The sequence below is a fragment of the Anopheles arabiensis genome, chromosome 2, assembly GCF_016920715.1.
Source record: "Anopheles arabiensis isolate DONGOLA chromosome 2, AaraD3, whole genome shotgun sequence".
Classification (NCBI taxonomy): Eukaryota; Metazoa; Arthropoda; class Insecta; order Diptera; family Culicidae; genus Anopheles; species Anopheles arabiensis.
Window position 1 is genome coordinate 38,423,799 of NC_053517.1, and position 18,541 is coordinate 38,442,339.

Here is an 18,541-nt window from a genome sequence, read left to right on the forward strand (position 1 = left end):
CTTTTCTCTCCAATTATCTCTCTCTCTCTTTACGGCTAAATCGCACGTAAAGAATCCCTACGAACATGGGCCACACTCTCGGCGAATGACCGTGGATAATAAGTACGGATTTTCATCGAGCAAAAATGGAGTAGGAGGCGGACCGTCCATGAACCCTGAAGATGCCATTTACGGTTCTTCCACATCACGTCCAGCGCCACCACTTCAGGGAACAGCGAATGGGCCACATTTCGGTACAGGTAAGAGTCTGCCGGCTTTGCACATAACACTCAGTCCAACCATTTACCATCGTGTCCATTGTACAGTTCCAGATTTGCCACCCCGTATTGATAGAGCGTCCAAACCGGCGAACGCTCCCGGTGCGCCCAGTACGTCCGGTTCTTCCTTGCCATCACGCAACTCAAGCTCGGGCGGAACGCTCGGCCGTTCGGCACAGGAACGATTGTTCGGCAATGGCAAGCAATCGTCCACCGATGCGCTGCATGATCCCACGTCGTCCGCGCAGGATGAGTACAGCAGTAGAAATCAGCTGCTGGGGCTCGGACCAGGCGACAAGCGACCAACGCTTCCACCGATGGTGAACGGAGGAACGACAGCACCCGGCGCCGCTAGTTCGCTAGAGCGTAACCCGAATGCTAACACATCGCTGGATCGTAGCGGCGGCGGTGGTGGCGGCGGTCGCTCAGCTGGCCATCATCATCCCGGCAACAATCCACAAAACACATCGGGCAAAGCGAACGGATCTTACGACAGCGTTTCCAGCTACGATTCGTACAACACGTCATCGCAGCTGACCGCACAGAATATGAGGTTAGGACCCAATGCACCCGATGATCTGAAATCGGTGCCCAAGTAAGTCTATACCGAATTTCCGCCTGGCAAGCAATGGTTTATTTTTTGTTTCACTTTTGGACTGCTTGTTTATTCTAGCCATTTAAATTTGCTTTCAAATTAGACTGTTTAGTTCATTCCTTAAGCGTTGATATTCTTTTAGTTGTTTGTACTATAGAAGTGCCTTGTAAAATTTATGTCGTATATGTTTGCCACAAATTCTAATTTTCAATTTTCCTCTTTGCTCCCAATTTTTCTCATCGTTGTAGCAGTCGCAATGGAGCCCATGCAATGGGAGCAAATGTTTCCGGGTTGTCAGACTATGGGCGGAATCCTGCGCTAAATAACGCCCCGTCCGACATGTTACTCACCACGGCTAGAAGTAACTATAACGGTAAGTTATTATCATGTCGATGAGCAACGACCAACATGTGCGATAAATAATGGTAATTCTATTTCTCCTTCAAGGTACAGGAGTGCATGAAACATTAACGCAACGGAACTCGGGCGATCGTTCGGCCGGAGGTATGAACATGCCCCAAAGACCAACCAATCTCGTGCTTGACAGTCCCAGAAAGCATATTATTGAAACGAAAACGGATTACGGGAAGTATAGGTAAGCAACACAATTGCATTTATGTTTTTTTTCGATATACTGCATATATGTTGTTAGGCTCGAACGATCATGATGTAGGTTAGTCCCGCCGGCGGATTCGAACGTTATGATTGATGGCTTTGTTTTTCTTTCATGCTGCATTATTACGTATTGTTCTTGCGAACTGATGAAGGTCGCGACAACAGATGCGGGAATATCTGTTTATAAACAAATCGCAACCCAATCTACACTACCACACAATGTGCTGCCCGCACAGGCGTAGATTAGTTCATTCCAAGTACGATACCCTAGTTTGAAGCGCTGGACGTTTCCGCTCGGACGGAAAGCCACGGAAAGCCACGGTTCAATTGTTTCTAGTTCCACTATTATTTGCAATGTTTCCATTTATCTGCGGGACTTCTTCCGTTTTGGACTGTTCAAAGGTATTTTCATGCGAATTATGCGGCTTTTGGTCATACTGTTCATGCGTTCCTTCATTTTAGAAAGCACCGATTGTTAATTCATTTTATGTTTTATAAATGTTGTCGTTTTTTTTATCTTGTCTACACTTCATCACACCACTCTATTGAGCAATGTCACACGAATGCCCCCTTTATCCCGGTTTCAGCTTCCGGTAACTTTTTCTCCACTTCCCAGTTAGTTGAACACGCGTACAACGCTCACCATTGTATGAACATGTTCAGCTGTGCACAAATTGTTTAAACACATCCCATGATCTAATTAGAGCTATTTTTAGAGCATCTTGGTTGAACGAGTTGTCGAATCACCATAATTAACTGAATTTATCTATGTCTTTGTTTTATTACTCGGTATAGTCGAAATAATTCAGCATCGCAGGCAGATTACTCCAAACCTAACAAAGGACCGTCGATGATTGGCTCACCAGGACCGCCACCGGGTGCGATGGGAGCGAATATGGGCAATGGCGCACCGTTTAAGCCTGTTCCACCGCCTAAACCCAAAAACTATCGGCCTCCTGTTGGAGGTTCCGGTAGTAACGGCGCCGGAATGCACCATTCCGGACAGTGGGATAATGGGGTAAGCATACTGTCATTGGTGTTTGATTGTGAATCTATTAATGGTTACACTATATTCACATTCTACAGGAACCGATTTCACCTCGCTCGCCGGATGGTTTCTATTATCCTCCCATGGCGTCATCGCATTACCATCAGGGCATGGCTCACAATGTACCAAGCTCGCCGAATAACGGTGGGTCCCACGCACCGGGCATGCATCCGTACAATCCGTACACGGTCGGCAATGGTGCGAACGGTGGCAACGGAGGCCCCATGTACAACGGAAACGCCAACGGTAGTCATTCGTATATGAGCAATGGTGTCAGGGACATGGGGGCAATGGGGGCAAGCAATGGTTATAACAACGGGAACGCACAATACCCCTACGGCAATACTTACATGCATAGAGGTAATGGGGCTGGAACTCATGGCATAGGTAACAACACGCATTTACATTTACACTCGCAATACACACACCCGCACACTGACCACTGACCAATTAGTTCGAAACTCTTCCACTAACCCTTCGTACCTACCATCACCTTGCCACTTATCAACCTTATATTCCCCATTCCTTTCCTTGACATGTTAATCTATGATTTGTCCTTTAATTCTTAAATGCATGATTCAGTGGAAATGTTCAACATCGCAAGCAATCCAAAGGGAAAGCAAACTCTTTTATGATAAGATTTTAAATAATAAAACCACACAACATATTCGGGGTACAATAACGTAATAACGCCTTTGTGAATACTTTCCAACACCTACCATTTGATTTAAAATAATAAGTACCCATAGCTATCTGTTGCACAGCCAATCTCACTTCATGTTTCCACTAGAAAGCAAATATCAGTTGGAGGAGTCTATTTTCATTCTTAACTCATGCATTTAAGCGTTGGAATGCCTTTTTTCTTAACACGTGGCTTACAAAATGAGACTAATCAATAATGTTTGCTCCCTAGGCAACATGCCAGCATTACATCCCTCCGATCGACACGCACTCGATCTCGCCGGTAGCCGAGAGCAACGCGGATCGGCCTTCGAGCTATACCGCAAACCGCAACTGGGTACGATGGTTGGGCACCACCACAACATACGGTAAGTACTGCACATTGCGTTACTTCTTTCACATTTGGCCTCACATTTTCTTCGGATTCATTCCCTCGTTTGCTAACTCAAATCTGCTCCCAAGGACGGACTTAACTTTCCACTGCTACCATTACATACCTCGATAGAAGAAGGACCATGCGATCTTACCGACATTTGTTTTTTTCCTTTACTAACTGTACGAGGCTTTACCGGAAAAAAGACATATCGTACAAACTTGTACGAAGACCGTGGCAAAAACTCGACCGTGTCATACTTTCGGGTCGCACTCTATACAAGCATGTTGTACTTTTACTACATCAGCTATGGTGGACTAAGGAAACATGGACATACGTGCCTGCATTCGTATCTAACCACGGCAAACGGCGTTGTGACTTATACAGCTATTATACTAACTATAAAAAGTTTATGGAGAATATTGTTAAACGCTTTTTCCTCTCGCGGCCATACTTGACACTTGTTAAGACCTCCTGCGACTGGTTAATTGATTCGCTTTAAATCGCTTTCATAATGCGTCCTTACTTACGACATACGACTAAATTACGTACGACCGTTGACCGGTGCCAATAAAGGAGCAAAACTCTTTGTCTAAATTCAACGACACAACACATCCCCTATCGAATCCAAACATCTTTATCATTCTACCCTTTGAAGCAACGATGAACATTGGAAAATTCAAGTCAACCGTTTTACCTTTCCGCACGACACAGATCGCACTAACTTTTACCCTCATTTTTGTTTTTTTTTTCTGGCTGAGCAGTGTATTTAAAAAATATTCTACTTTGTGTATTCTACCGTTAGTTGGTTGCCAACTTTTCTACTCCCAGTGATGGCCTTTCAAGACTCTTTTGCTTAATACAGTTAATGCTTCTAAAAGCTGGTATCGTTGAAAACTGTCTTTAAAATAGCATAACGATGGCATGTACATAATTGCTGACTTTCTTTGGAGGAATGGATTAAAAACAAAAGAAGAATATGTAATAAATGAGTGGCTTTTTGTTGTTTTGAGATTGAAAAAAGTCAAAATTTTAAACAGAAGAAAAACAGCGGCGCTGCTTTAGCTCGCCTGTTCCAACCGCCTGGCACTTACATACTAACCAACTGCTTCACATGTTTTCTGCAAATAACATTTAAAATACTGCTTTTATTGCGGTCACAAATCACAAACAGGCAAAACGAGTACATTGGCTAGACCTTTGTGTATGAGATGTGAAGCTTGCCATAGTTTCATTTGCCCTTTCTTCCAAAGTTTTCTTTAACCCGCTGGTTATCGTTTCTACTCTCTTTTTCCGTACTTCCGTTTCTCTACATACTAATTACCATTAGCTAGTGGTATTTCCTCCTAAATGTATGCAATCGGCTAAACAGGACGGGCTTAGGTAAATGTTAATGTAGTAGGCTGATGGGAATAGGTTAATTTGTATTACGTATTAAATATTGAACGAACGTATGGTTGTGCTGTGTATGTGTGTCTGCGTGTTTGTATGTGTGTGCGTGAGTATGAGAGTGGTTGCGTTTATATTTCTGCTCCATATTGTGTGTATCGAGCATAATGATCTGTACTTTGAGAGCTCTTTACGAAAGCGCGAATCGATCGTGCTACATTCGTATCTGTTTTTTCGAACGATTAGCTATGATAAACAAGAACTGAACGTTGCGTTTTCCACTGGAACCCAATATATCTGATAGCATAGAAAAGCGAACAAAACAAATGGGGGAAAAAGTTAGTGCATGCAGTCCAATGCATTAATGTGATTCAGTTGTTCTCCGCAGCACTTGCCACCGGCAAGCTTGCGAACACAGTCTTCCCGATGTTTTCTCTTTACACTTTCCCACTGTGTGATATCCCCAAGCTTCCTCCTTTCACAACTGTTTTAACGACAAATAAACGCGGCGCACCTAATCCCTCGGGCAAACCTCGAACAAACCTTTACTACTAGCGCGCTAACGTTGTTTCAAACCAAAATATAATAAAATGATTCGTTATCAACCAACATCTCCCACTCCCGACTCCCAAACCATGAACGCGCCACACTCCAAAACTTTCCGCCCGCCCCAATTCCCCTACCTCCCCCACCTCCTGCAGAGACATGGAGCCAATGATGTCGATCCATGAGTTCAACCAGCACCAGCAGCATCTGATGCACCAGGAACGGATGCGCCAGCTGCAGCAGCAGCCCCTCCCGCCCATACCCAGACCTCCGCCACCGACGTCGCGTGGGCCTTACCCAGGGCACGATCCATCCCTCCCACCAGAGCTACCGGCGAAACCGCCGAAGAAAAACATTCTCAAATCACCGCTGAAAGCCATCAAGAACGCATTCATCAAGTCTACCCGGCCACTGCGGCGACAGGTAAGCTTGGCCGGTGATTCGGATAAGAAATCTCTCAGGCCGATACTGAAACGGCAGCATTCCATGATGGAACCACGATCGGCCCGAATGCGCATGCCGGATCAGCAGCACCAACAGTTGTACGATCAGCAGCGTTCGATGTACGCGCAAGAGATGCAGCAGCAGGCGTACTACAACGATCCTCGGTACGGTTCGTCCTACCAGGGACCTTACTCGCCACAGCCGAACCGATCGTACCAGCGGCACGAACCATACTATCCGAAGGATGGCAACAGTACCTATCAGAACCTGGAGATGGAATCGATGTATGGCAACAGCCAGGGCAGAGGCGGCTACTACGATCAGCAAAGCGAAGGGCCCGGCTACTACCCAACGGACGAGAATCTGTACGCCAATCGGGCACTCATTGAGCTGGAACGGAGCAGAGCACCGTTAGGGCCGGGTGCCACGGTCAGCACGCTTGGTCGGCGTATAGTGCGTCGTCACAGTATGGCTGATCGTACCGCTCCGTCGCCCAGCTTTAATCAGCTCAATCGCCGGCGAATGGGCTCGGAGCGAGCGCCCCATCATGCCTCGATAGTGGATCATCATCGTACGGCGATGGCGAATGCGAACGTAAGCCGCGGTTCCTCCGCTCACGACGAATCGATCTACCAGAGCAAGAGCGGCTCCTTCCTGTACAATGAGGCGCGGGAGCACAACCGGCGCGCATTCGAAGATCCAGTGTACCAAAGCCGGCGAGAAATGCACCGTGATCACCTGTACCAGAGTAAGCAGCAGATGCAGGATCGCATCCAGCAAAGCCGAATGGTGGAGATGGTGGCGCCGGCTCAAACGCAACCCCAGCCGCCACACGGTTCGTCTCCCGCTTCGGGCAATGGGAGCAGCTCAATGGGTGGGACAACCACCTCCGCTGCCAGCGATCGGTTCCTGCGCAGCCAGGGTTTGACCGGTGGTGGTGGTACTGCTAGCGGTTCGAACTCGAGTTCACCCAACTCTCCGTCGAGCAGTTCGTGCAAAAGCGGCTACTCGTCTTCGCGCAATGGTGGCGAAATGCGCGAACGGCGTACGCAGATGCGCGATCAGATCTATCAGTCCCGCAAGGAGGCGATGGAATCGATGGCCGAACCGGTGTACGTTTCGCGCCGGGAGCTAAAGCACGAACCGATCTACGAGTCCAAGAACGAGAACGAGTCTGCCTCCGTTGCCTCAGCGGGCGGAGCAGTAGACGCTCCTGTCAGTGAGATGCAGGGGCTTCGCCTGAACCTGCCCGAACCATTTGCCGGTGAGAATAGTGGACAGAAAGCTAAGACAGAACAGCCCGAAGCTAGCTCCAAACATACCACACCGTCCACACCCTCAACCGGAAGAAAGCCGCAAGATTTGAGTGCCCCATTGGCCGCCGAAGAGGACGACGATGTGGAGGATGATGAGGAGCAGCACGAACAGAGTGACGAGCGGACACTTACCGTAAGCAATCAGAATGACTCCGTGTTTGAGAAGCTGGCGATGGGAGTGGTCCCAAGTCCCGGCAGCCCGGTAGCAACGTCCTCGCCCGTTCCAAGTACGCTGGGCACACCGAAAAGCATCCGAGCGACGCACATATCAAACTTCCTAAAACGAACCGCTCCTCCGGTCATGCCACCGCCTCCACCACCACCGACCGCGCTGAATCGTCCCAGCCTGCCACCGTCGGAGGAGGCGGGACCACCGACAGCAGCAGTATACGCCAGCCGTACCTCGATCGAAACACAGTACACCTCAACGGCCACCGGCTCGCAGATGAGCCTTCCGATCGGTCCACCGAACGCGACCAGCACACCGTTTGCCAGCGAACTGTCCCTAGGGCTACCGCCTCCCCGGCAACCGATTACCCGGCGCGGGCTGTTCGACGCGTCCGGCGGCAGTTTGGCCGATCCGATCTGGAACGTTTCGCTGCAGATTCCGCCCGGCGCGATACCGCCCGGTGTGCAGCAGGAGATCTACTTCACCGTCACTGATCCGCGGCTAAGCGAAAGCGTCGGCGGACCACCGCTGGACATGGAGAATGGTTGGTTTTTGGATAATACTCTCTCTCTCTCTCTCTCTTTTCTCTCTCTCTGTCTCACCCCTACACTACCAAACACATGCTCTATTTAGTAAACACTCGTTTTGTCACCCCCAAAACCACTAAATATCGGTGTCCACCCGTTGTAGCGTGTTTTATATGCCACGTGTTGTGCGCCTGTGCCTGTTTTTTTATGATTTGCCACCGTTGCTGCCTTTCGCGCGTCGCCTTGCGCTTACGCTACTTACGTTTTAAGCTGCAATGTTTTTGTTTGTACTCAGCTTGTTATCACTTCTTTGTTGTTACACTTTTACTTTGTTGTTGTTGTTGTTGTTGTATTGTTTTCTTATCATATTTTGTTCACTTTCATCAAACGTTCGTTCAGTTATGCACAATGTTTACTTTTTTTCTATGTTTTATTTTGTATATCACAACATGGATTGTTTCCATTGTTAAGAATGTGTGTGTGTGCAGTTTTGTTCAGTTTTAAATTAATTTTTATATCATTTTGATGTGTGACTTGTATGCGTTTTTTATTTTATTTATCATTTTTCATCAATCTCATCATCATTTCTTTTTGGAAATTATTAATTTTCATCTGAGATTTGTGTATCCATCTTTGTGTGCATTAGTTGTATGTGTGTGTATGTCTGCGTGTGCGAGTGTGTATTTTATAGTTATTTATTTATTTGTTTTTGAATCTTTTTTGGTTTTGCATGGTTCAATATTTTAAGCTTCATCTTGTTCTTCTTTTGCTCATCCACTTTACTTTACTAATGTTGTATTAATATATGCATGTTTATATTTGTGTAGTATTAACTTTACTTTAAATGTGTCTTTGCTTTTTCATACATTTACCATCCTCACCCTCTCACGCTTGCAATCGTAAATTATTCTCCTTCCGCAAAGAGCATGCAGTGTAACAACACCCGCCCCTTACTATCACTGCATCCCGTGCTAACAAACGAATGTTCTGTCTTGCCACAGGTGAAACGATGCTATCGCCACTCGTAATGTGTGGTCCTCAGGGAACGGAGTTTCTTAAACCGGTCACGCTCAACATACCACACTGTGCCGGCCGTACCGCTTCGCTGGGCCTTTCCCTTAAAGCCACCGACAGCGAGAAGAACCTGCAAACCGACTGGGAGGATATCGACCTGCCCAGCAATACGGCGGCCCACACCGTCTCGGTCAAGGTGGACCACTTTTAACAACAGCAAACGAGTGTTGTGGAATCGTTCTACCCCCGCAGTCAGCTTAGCATTTTGTTCGGCGAAATAGCGTTTGCTGTCCTTCCTGCCAATTGATCATGATGATGACGATGATTACCATCAATGTTACAAGCCGTACTGAACAGTAGTGCCTTTTTTCCCTGCAGCCATGTGCATCCGCAATTAGGTTTGATCCAGGGGTCAGTCTAAGGCCGCTGCCACATCCCGAAAGAGGATGGAGCGGAGTAGGAATAGTAAAATCTAAACTGTGTGTATTGCTTACCAACGCATCTTTGCCATTTTATCGTAGAATAGACACATTTTTAGGTGTAAGGCAGGGACGTTTTCTGACACACTTTTTGACAAACTCTGTACATAAAAGCAAAGGCGGTGCATCGGACGTCCAACAAATGCATCGTTTTGATGAAGTGTACTTTTGCATCCACCGAGGAGGAAGCAGTAGACGTTTTATATTATCTTACAAAAACAAAATCAAACAAAAGATAAGGCGTAGGCCACAGTTTTTCGTGATAGTTTTACCATGTAAATAGCTAAAATCTCGAACCGGATCGAGTTCATCGATCCTATGGTGTACCATGCTTTTTCGCTTCTCTTGACACGTGAATCAACGCTGCTCCTCAAGATCCGGATTAGTGAATAGATAGCTTCCCCACTGTACAGCCATACCTAGATGAGCGGAAGAATCGCGGGTAATCCCGACAGCCGACAGAGTTAACCGGTGACATATTATACAGGAAAGCGATAGTTAATCAAGACGGCTACGTAAAGGGGACCACATCATTGTCCATTGATTTCCGCTGCCATTATGAGAGACACAATGTGTTTGTTTACACAGTACGCTTTGGCGCCATGTACCATGTGTGAAAGTGGTACAAACCGAGAAAGCCGGAAAGTAGAGACACAGAGCGAAGTGCGTAGCATTTTATAATATAACGAAACAAGATCGGAAAGTATTTTCTTATTAGCCCTATTTCTGGAGAAAAAAAACAAACAAAGTGAAAACAAGTTTATAAATTTTAGGTACGACGGTGTATGTTTTGTTAATGAAAGAATAAAGTATGGAACTATAATACCGAATTTGTGTTGTTGTGTTTGCTATTTTATGCCACCGGGGAATATATCCGAAATAATTATCGAGAAAAATGTCCTAATCGAATCAACACGATGTTGTTTTGAATCCTTGTGGAAAAATGAGGAAAATTGGTTTATTTTACTAGCTGTTCGAGGCAACGTGAACTAACCAAATAAACAAATAAGTAGAGGATTTGTGTAATTAAACCGAATAGTCATCTGCTGTTGTCCGTGGGATCACGGTCGCAAGGGCGCACGCTTCCACGTCATCTTGCTTCCTCAAATTGGGCCTACCACGATCTCCAACTGTCCTGGTCCCGTGGTACAATCGTCAACTAGTACGACTGAACAACATGCCCGTCGTGGGTTCAATCCTAGAATGGGGACCGTCCTCCCCGGAGCAAGGACAAGGACTAAACTATTCGTCTGCATGGTACTGAATAAGTCTCGAAAGCCTGTATATATAATAGGCCTGCATGTTCGCGTAAGATGTTACGGCAAATTGAAGAAGGGGAAGAACTCTTTCCCTCTGTCCTTGTGGGGCGGTCTGAAAGAACTTTACAGACTGGATCGACTTGGGTTTCATGGATAAAGTTCACCTGAGAGAGCCTGGTGAGCATTACAACGCTGAATGACAGTGAGATCTCCTCATACAGCTCATATAGCTCTTCATTGTAGCGACTCCATTGTCCTACACATGTTCTTAATCTTCTTCTTCTTCTGCCTATACACACTACTAGTGGGCTTAGACCTACGCATGGGGAGTCCCCATTGGGGACACGGTCCATTCGGGACTTGTACGACTTAACAGCATGACCGTCATGGGTTCAAGTCCGGCTAATCCGGGACCAAAAATCCTTCTCAAACGGGTTATGGGGGTTTTGTCCTAGTTCTTTGTGGTGATCTGCATTCTCAGGGTACAGAATTTCCGTTTGTTAGTCAGCAACAGTTAGTTAGTTGCGTGCAACTCAACTACCAACAGCTGCTGTCGGTGCTGACATTTGACCCGTGACAAGAGAAATCTTTGACAGCTTCAAAAGCCGATGTTAGTCTACCACCCTTACGTAGATAGAAATTCATTAGATAGGAGCCACTAGTGATGCAAAAGTTGCAAAAGTTCCAAGACCTTCCCAATTATTATCAAATTTAAAATGCAACATCGCATACGGCCGCTATTGTGATTTATCAACGCGAATCCGTTGATTTAATAAATCGAACAACACGTGGGCGTTTAACCAGTCGTATATACCGCGTGATGATGCCCCTCGCTGCTCTAATGCCAACTTTCTCAGATGCAGTCACAAAGCAAAAGGGGAGACGAAATAAATTTTCGACAATTAATATGCTTTAGAGATTAAAGGCAACACCACATTCCGTGTGCCCCACAACCGACGGGGCCCATTATTAAACACATATCCGAACATTTGGATGAAATAACAGCAGCAGCTGCAGCAAAAACAATAAGTTACATAATTCGCTTGTAAAGTTAAGCTGAAGAGTGCATCATCATCGCCGCTTAAGTCCTCCGCAACATGTGTTGTAGGGGTTGTTTGAAAGCATCCCAACAAGGGTCCATCGTTAGCCCCATACACACACACATACCTTTTTCGAATTGATACGTTTCAAGGAAGGAAAATAGTTGATCTTTTGAGAAATGATCCACATGTTTCAAAGCACGTCATCTTCATCACTGGTCTTTTCATTGTGAGTTTTAATATTTTAAATCTACTCACCCCACATTCGTTGAACGAGAAATCAACCTTGGAACTTTTCAATCCAAGTAAGCAGGGAGCTTGTTGCAGTTTTTTTGTTCCATCACTCGAACCAGCACAGTAACTAACACCGAAGAGCTGCCAACGTACGTGTGCCGTACAGATTTTGGAGTCCGTCCGCGCTCGTCTTACCAATGCGCTTACCGCACCACTGGCCCAGCACGCAGCTTAGTGCATCAACGAACATAATCCGGACAGCAGACCGAGGAGGAGGAACACACGTAATGTTTTTACTTTTCGTCCACCCATCAGCGCCCGGTGCCGGAGAGGGTAAGTGGCCGGTAGGAATTTATGTACATTCGTTTCAGTGGGCGATTTAATTTGGCTAGGCGAGCGATCGTCTTAGCAACGGGCGCGGTACTACTACTACTGCGCGCCGTTTGGTGCATCTTGTAAGCCCGTTTCATGGCCGTCTTGATCGCTGGCGCCAATGAAATGTTCGCGAACGGCAAGTGTGCAAGCAACCGGAAAGGGTTTTTGAGTTCCGGTTGCTTCCCCGTTCCGTCGCTGTGCCGGTTAGCTGTCTGGGCCGTTTTGGGGGGGTTGGAGTGTTTCACTTTCATTCATTATCGGTTCGAGCCTCATTTTAGGACGCCCACTTGGCGACTGAACAACACAAGCACCCACACTCTCTCACATCGTAACGCCGTGGAGGGGAGTGTGCTGTAATACGTGCAACGATAAGTGGCCGCGGAAACGGAAAGGGAACAACCTTTCGAGAGTGACGAGAAGATCGTCGCCCTAATTAGAGGAAAGGGTAAGTAAAATGGACAGTTATTATTTACCTTGTTGTTTATCTGATATGAAGAGTGACGAGGAAAGAAAACATCAAAACATTTGCTTTGCACCTTATCAATCAATGTAATGCCCGCATTCATGCTTCCTACCCATTCCAATCGGTCGGCTGGCGCCGTTCGAAGAGTAATTATGTTTGATGAGTGTTTGCCACTGTTTGTGCCCATTTTTTTCTTCTTTTTTGATTTTGCTATACCCAGCCACTGCACCCGTTTGCTGATTAGAGCTGGTTGCCCCCAAGCAGATTAAGGGGGCCACCATCACCACGCGTGGTCGATGCCATTTGGCGCAAAACCATCGCAGCCGCATGGAATAATGGTGAATAGATACCACTCATCTATTTTGCCTTGTTCGCCTGTTTCGCGCTTTGCTGCCACAGATTTGCGGTCCGTTTAATCCGTGAGTCGGTGGTTGGTGCACGATTCGCTGTTGCGTATCGGCATGTGCTAGTAGTAGTGCGCATGGGACGGATTACCGCAGCCAGGGCGTGCAAGAAGCGGTTGCATCGTAATCGAGTTGAATCATCTTCGGCAGGGCCAACAAAGGGAAACAACAACATCAAAGACGCTCTTTACGTGGTGAGGCGTTCTCGAAATTGGCCGTTATATGGGGTAAGTCCTTAGGATGCAGCAGCATTCGAGCCACCGCGTGGTGCAGTAACGTCGGCTTGGAGACGAATTGAGCCTATTATATTGGTTTTGCTGCATCGATCACTGCCCCAAGCCAAGTAATAATTGTAAAGCTTTTATTGCGCTGTTTGAGTGTTTTGAAACGAACTGTATTTAGTGGCGTTCGGAGGGAGTTGCGCGGCACCACGTTTCGGATCCTTAACAAGATCAAAACTGAAACAAATTATCAAAATGAAAAGCTATCATGGAAAGATATATTTTTTCTCATTCCTCAACAATTATAGTACAAGATGAATAAAAATAACACGAAAAAACTCTTTTCATGGTAATAACAATCAAACTTAAAAATGAAAATCTCATACTACCGCTTCAAATGAAGACCTTTTCGTATTTTTTCATATTCGCATCAAGCTTCTGAATTGAATTGTACTACGATTAATTACAAATCTCCTATCGATCAATTTGCTCTACATTTCACCTACAATCATTCCGTTCAAAAGTGCCCTGAATTTTGAAGATCGAGCACAAACACGAACCAACAGCTAGTGCAATGTCGCAAAATGAGGTCCAAAAGTGTGGCAAATTGCTGCAGCTAGTTGTAAAGTAATAATTTTACTGCCTCAAGTCACATCAATCGATCCAGCCATATGTTGTCCATACCTGTAGCATACCTGTAACAAAAGAAAACTGCTGATTTAAACAGTAAAAACGAACGATAAAATTAATTATCACCCTAACCCCAGCAGCTCTTACGTCAGCGATCAACCCACATTTCTACACCGTACACCGAGATTAGTGGCTGTGAAGACAAGCGGACGGTGCACCGTCCTGCCAGCATAGATCACGGTGGGAAAGTATAGAGTGCACACGTGGACATTTTATATTATTTGTTTTTTCTTTCACGTACCGATTTGTGATGTGATTGATAGTTGTTAGGGAAAGGTAGGTAAAGACGGACACTTTAAGGGAAATGGTAAAAATCTAGGGATATATAACTGCAACGACAATGAACATATGCATACATTATCTTAAACTAATTTTTTATCAGAAAATGTAATGAAACTTTTAAGTTTCCATCGATTTTTGCGTTTTTTTCATGAATGAAAAACATGATTTTTTTCGTGCAGTTTTGAAATGTTCGGATAAGACGGCCTGAGACCTGATATGGGAAAGATGGACAGCATGAAGTGTAAGATAGACACCTACAAAAAAACGTTGGAAATTGAAGAAGTTTACAGTATTTTAACATATCCTATTGCTTTCCATTTCATGGTACGTACATAAACCAATTCTAGGCCAATTGCAACGACGGTTCATTCAGCCATGAATTTAGAAATTGTAAGCGGCGCTTGTAATATATCGTAGAGTACAGCATCTAAAGCATTATTGAAATATCGCGCACTAAAAGCTGACGTTGCTCCAGCTTACAGAACAACAGTCTACAACTTCCTTTTAGGAATTACTCCGCGAAAAGTCCACGACCCCAGTATTTTTTTAGGGACTTGTTAATAGTTTAAGCCACTTTCCACCATGTCAAAATTCAACAGTTGATATTTGTAATCCCATAGAATTTCTCATCTATCTCATCTTCTCATCCTGAACGATGTCGTATCAATACCTAATCTTTTTATTGCCTAGATATTCGATTTCGTAAAGCGCCTCATCAGCGTCGAGCGAGTAATAGCATAACGAATGGCTACTATTTTGAACGGTATTTCATTTCTCACATATTTCAATACTTTCATGACTTGATGTCTTCAATACTTTCATTCATGTTATGTCTAGTTGCTGATTGGTTTATAGCTTCGGAATACCCTTATTTAAGGTATTTGAAGAAATCTATTCATCACCAATTGATATAAGAAGTAAAACAATTAATAAATTCGGTGTCCATCTTTCCCTACAACAAGGTGTCCGTCTTTCCCGCTTTGGTGTCAGAATATTTAAACCACCAGAAAACAATATTTTGTATTGCTTTCATCCTCGTTCTTTCGCCAGTTTTTTTCATTAATGATCACGACAACTCATTCATGAAATAAAACTTCCGGAAATATAAACAATACAAATCATAGAGCTTAAGATTCACAGTCAGTCAAATTAGATCCACAAGGGTGCACATGATTGAAAATTTATTTTGTTCGTGGATTTTACCAATTTTGCACAAATTATGCAAAAAATGTTCTCAAATTTGTTGTTTAACTTTAAGTTAGGATGCTGCATTGTTGATTTTTTCGAAAATTACCTTTTTCATGCATTTATGAGAAGTGTCCATCTTACCCGTAGTGTCCGTCTTTACCTACCTTCCCCTAATTGCGCCGCTTTAATATCCAGCGGTGACAGGGAATGCCCTTAAATTTATTGTAAATGTCCTAGCTACGCCACGAAACGAGTGTGGATGAGAGACGGTCCCCTTGGATAGTTTATTTCGTTTTATAATTTAAGTTTAATTTAATAAAAATACTACCCCTAAATTCGTTCCTCCTTCTATCCCACCGTGCCCCAGATACTGTGCCAGATAGCGCTTGTCTCGGAAAATGCAGACTCTTCTTCACGTGTAAGCGCCTTTTCCGCCGACTGCTTGGATGGATGGATGATGCGTTCGCGGCGCATGTCGCTGGTGCGCCTGTTTCCAACCCCTGTAGTGCGTACCGGCGATGTGGCGGGGGAAACATCAGACCCACCCACCCTACTCTGTTTCATGCGCCTACTTTGACTCCTGGCTGTTGCGATGATGGTGGTGGTAGTTGCTCATGCTCGTGCAAATCCACAACGCACTCGCACTCGGTGACGCGCGCTTGGCCAGATCGGATACCGTGGATCCCTCCCGGAGGGTTACGCTCGCAACCAACACGGGTATAACAGTCGTAGGTAGTTGGTGTACTATTTGGTGTGTACTAACGGCAACGTGCTGAAAGTGAAAACGGAGCTGATAGTGGAGGCGGTGAGCAGGGTACCAGACAGGACCACTTTTTACGGGTGTGTGTGTGTGTGTGTGTTCGAATGCAGGTGCTTCTATCCGGTGGGGCCCGGTAGAGTAAACGCACATTTATGCTACTCAGTGAAACATAACCGGAGCAGACGATCCGCATTGTAACCGGTTTAACTGTGGTTAGAGAGTGCGCAGCAAGCTGTTACGGTGATGCGTTTCCCGTGAGCATGCAGTTTGATTGTGGCAATTTGAAATGTGATAGTAAAAAATAGTGCACAGGAATTTGCATCAAAACGGTTGCATTTAATGAGCGAAGTAGTTTAAAAAGCGTTTAAAATTTGAACATAATTCACAGAATACACAGTCCATATTAAAAAAAAACATCATCGGTGTGTTCGATTTGTGATACAGTCAAACAGTTTCTTATCAAAGTCTTAAATCGATTGCAAAATTGTTCCACACCATCAATCGTACTTTTACGCCGCTCCCACTGGCAAATAAAAATCCGATCGCAGCTATCTGTGTTACAATTGCAATCGATTTATGGTGTCTACAAAAGCGCTTTAAACGTTTCCAAGAGCCCCACAATCACAGAGGCATTGCAAAGCGTGGTTGCGATGGGCTTGGGTGACTCCGGTTAGCACGCTTTTGCTTTTTTCCAAGGAACAGAGTCAATAGAGGGAATGAAGTTTGTGCATTTATCCATCGCATAACTAACACACACACACACACACACCACAAAAGGCTTTTTTTCTTCTCAAAGTCTCCCCAAACTCCGCAAACGACTAATTAGATTTGTCACCTTGCCCTTTTCCCACGTACTTCTCCACGTTCCGTTCGCGTGCTCAGTGCAGGAAATCGTACAAAGAATAAATCCATTTCACGACCATCCATCGCGCATGGTTCGGTAAATCGGATTGCCGCCGTATCGTAGCTCTCTGTCCCGCCGAGCTAGGGAAGCCAAACGCAACTAGGTGCCGGGTTTGGTGGACGCGTACAGCGCGCTCTGCGGCAGTCACAGTGTAGCTAGCGATCGGAACAGGCCGCGTCATAACACACTCGAAAGCAGAACACGGCGCAGAAATGATGGACAGCGTCCAGACGGGTGTGGTCAAATGTGGCGGCTATCGGTATGACGATGGGACGCGCTACATTGGCGATTGGAATCAGCGCGGCCAGAAGCACGGCATGGGCTCGATGATGTTCTCGGACGGCACGCGGTACGACGGAGCATTCAGCAATGGCGTCTGTTCCGGGCTCGGCGTGATGGTAAGGAAGTGTTTCTTCGCGCACGCACGCAAACAAGGCCGCCTGCATGTACACACTCAACTCACGCCTTTCTTTCCGTTTCAGTGTTTTCCCGACGGTGCCAAGTATGTGGGACGCAGCGCTTCTGGAACGCACCCGGTTATGCCCTTTTTGGCGCAGAACCCCCGGGGGCCGGAGTTTGGTGCCTTTTGGTCGAATTGATTTCAAATCTTTATCCATGACTTCATCGTTTCAGATACGAGGGCGAATTCATGCAGGGCTGGTTCCACGGTCACGGCGTGTTCTGGCGGGCGGACGGCATGAAGTACGAGGGCGAGTTTCGCGGCGGACGCATCTGGGGTCTGGGACTGATTACGTTCAGCGACCAGAGCCACGGATTCCCGCGCAACGAAGGCTTCTTCCAGGACTGTCGGCTGGTGCGGAAGAAGCGCTGCCCGGACGTGATCAACCGTGCCCAGAAGGTGGCACTCATGGCACGCGCCCAGTGCGACCAGGGCAGCTAGGTGGTGCAGCGTGTCAGCGTCGGGCAGCTGCAAGGATTGGTTCCTTTTTTATTGTTACGTTTTTTTTTTTGGTTGTTGTTGTACAAGTTGTTCTGTTTTTTGAACATGTGTTTTAGTGAAGTGTTCGTTAGTTTTTCGTTTCGTGATATTTTAAGAAGTTGATGTACATAAGGACTCGACCAGGAAGAGCTATAGCGCTAATATGTACCGTAATTGATTTCGTCGAATAAATATAGATACAAGGTCAACGTTGAATATGTGTTTTCTTTCACGTAGCGCAGGTAAATCAAATTAACTTCAAAGCGAATGGAAAGTTATGTGACCATTTTCTCTACTTTTAAGCCAATAATTAATCATAATTCAGAGA

At 45.7% G+C, this 18,541-nt stretch overlaps 2 protein-coding genes across 24 annotated transcripts in view; both read left to right on the forward strand.

Annotated features, from left to right (window-relative positions):
• LOC120898887 (tight junction protein ZO-1) overlaps positions 1-10,283 on the forward strand; it is a 46,756-nt gene extending 36,473 nt beyond the window's left edge. For 15 of the 19 annotated variants that reach the window (XM_040305339.1, XM_040305345.1, XM_040305346.1 and 12 more), the window contains 9 exons: positions 53-239; positions 306-852; positions 1,101-1,225; positions 1,300-1,447; positions 2,263-2,485; positions 2,554-2,902; positions 3,429-3,564; positions 5,660-7,977; positions 8,962-10,283. In XM_040305339.1, coding sequence (XP_040161273.1) covers positions 53-239; positions 306-852; positions 1,101-1,225; positions 1,300-1,447; positions 2,263-2,485; positions 2,554-2,902; positions 3,429-3,564; positions 5,660-7,977; positions 8,962-9,185 — 4,257 coding nt within the window. In that variant the 3' untranslated portion in view covers positions 9,186-10,283. The remainder of the gene's footprint in view (positions 1-52; positions 240-305; positions 853-1,100; positions 1,226-1,299; positions 1,448-2,262; positions 2,486-2,553; positions 2,903-3,428; positions 3,565-5,659; positions 7,978-8,961) is intronic. The other 4 variants (XM_040305342.1, XM_040305344.1, XM_040305341.1 and 1 more) reach the window with 4 other exon arrangements.
• Positions 10,284-12,124: 1,841 nt separating this feature from the next.
• On the forward strand, positions 12,125-18,422 carry LOC120894408 (MORN repeat-containing protein 4 homolog). Of its 5 annotated transcripts, none has more exons than XM_040296960.1 (6): positions 12,125-12,319; positions 12,640-12,806; positions 15,977-16,455; positions 17,257-17,671; positions 17,756-17,775; positions 17,907-18,422. In XM_040296960.1, the coding sequence occupies exons 4-6, from the start codon at positions 17,486-17,488 to the stop codon at positions 18,172-18,174; spliced, it is 474 nt and encodes a 157-aa protein (XP_040152894.1). In that variant the 5' UTR covers positions 12,125-12,319; positions 12,640-12,806; positions 15,977-16,455; positions 17,257-17,485; the 3' UTR covers positions 18,175-18,422. The 5 variants fall into 5 exon arrangements, with proteins under 5 accessions (XP_040152894.1, XP_040152895.1, XP_040152893.1 ...); XM_040296961.1 differs by having other exon boundaries at positions 15,977-16,423; positions 17,252-17,671; XM_040296959.1 differs by having other exon boundaries at positions 15,977-16,414; positions 17,252-17,671.
• The last annotated feature ends 119 nt before the right edge of the window (positions 18,423-18,541 follow it).

Bases quoted from the DNA above. Each gene is read 5' to 3' on its own strand.
- LOC120894408 (XM_040296960.1), top strand. From the start codon at position 17,486: ATGATGGACAGCGTCCAGACGGGTGTGGTCAAATGTGGCGGCTATCGG. The intron at 17,672-17,755 runs GTAAGGAAGTGT...TTTCCGTTTCAG, and splicing joins GTTCCGGGCTCGGCGTGATG to TGTTTTCCCGACGGTGCCAA. The intron at 17,776-17,906 runs GTATGTGGGACG...TCATCGTTTCAG, and splicing joins TGTTTTCCCGACGGTGCCAA to ATACGAGGGCGAATTCATGC.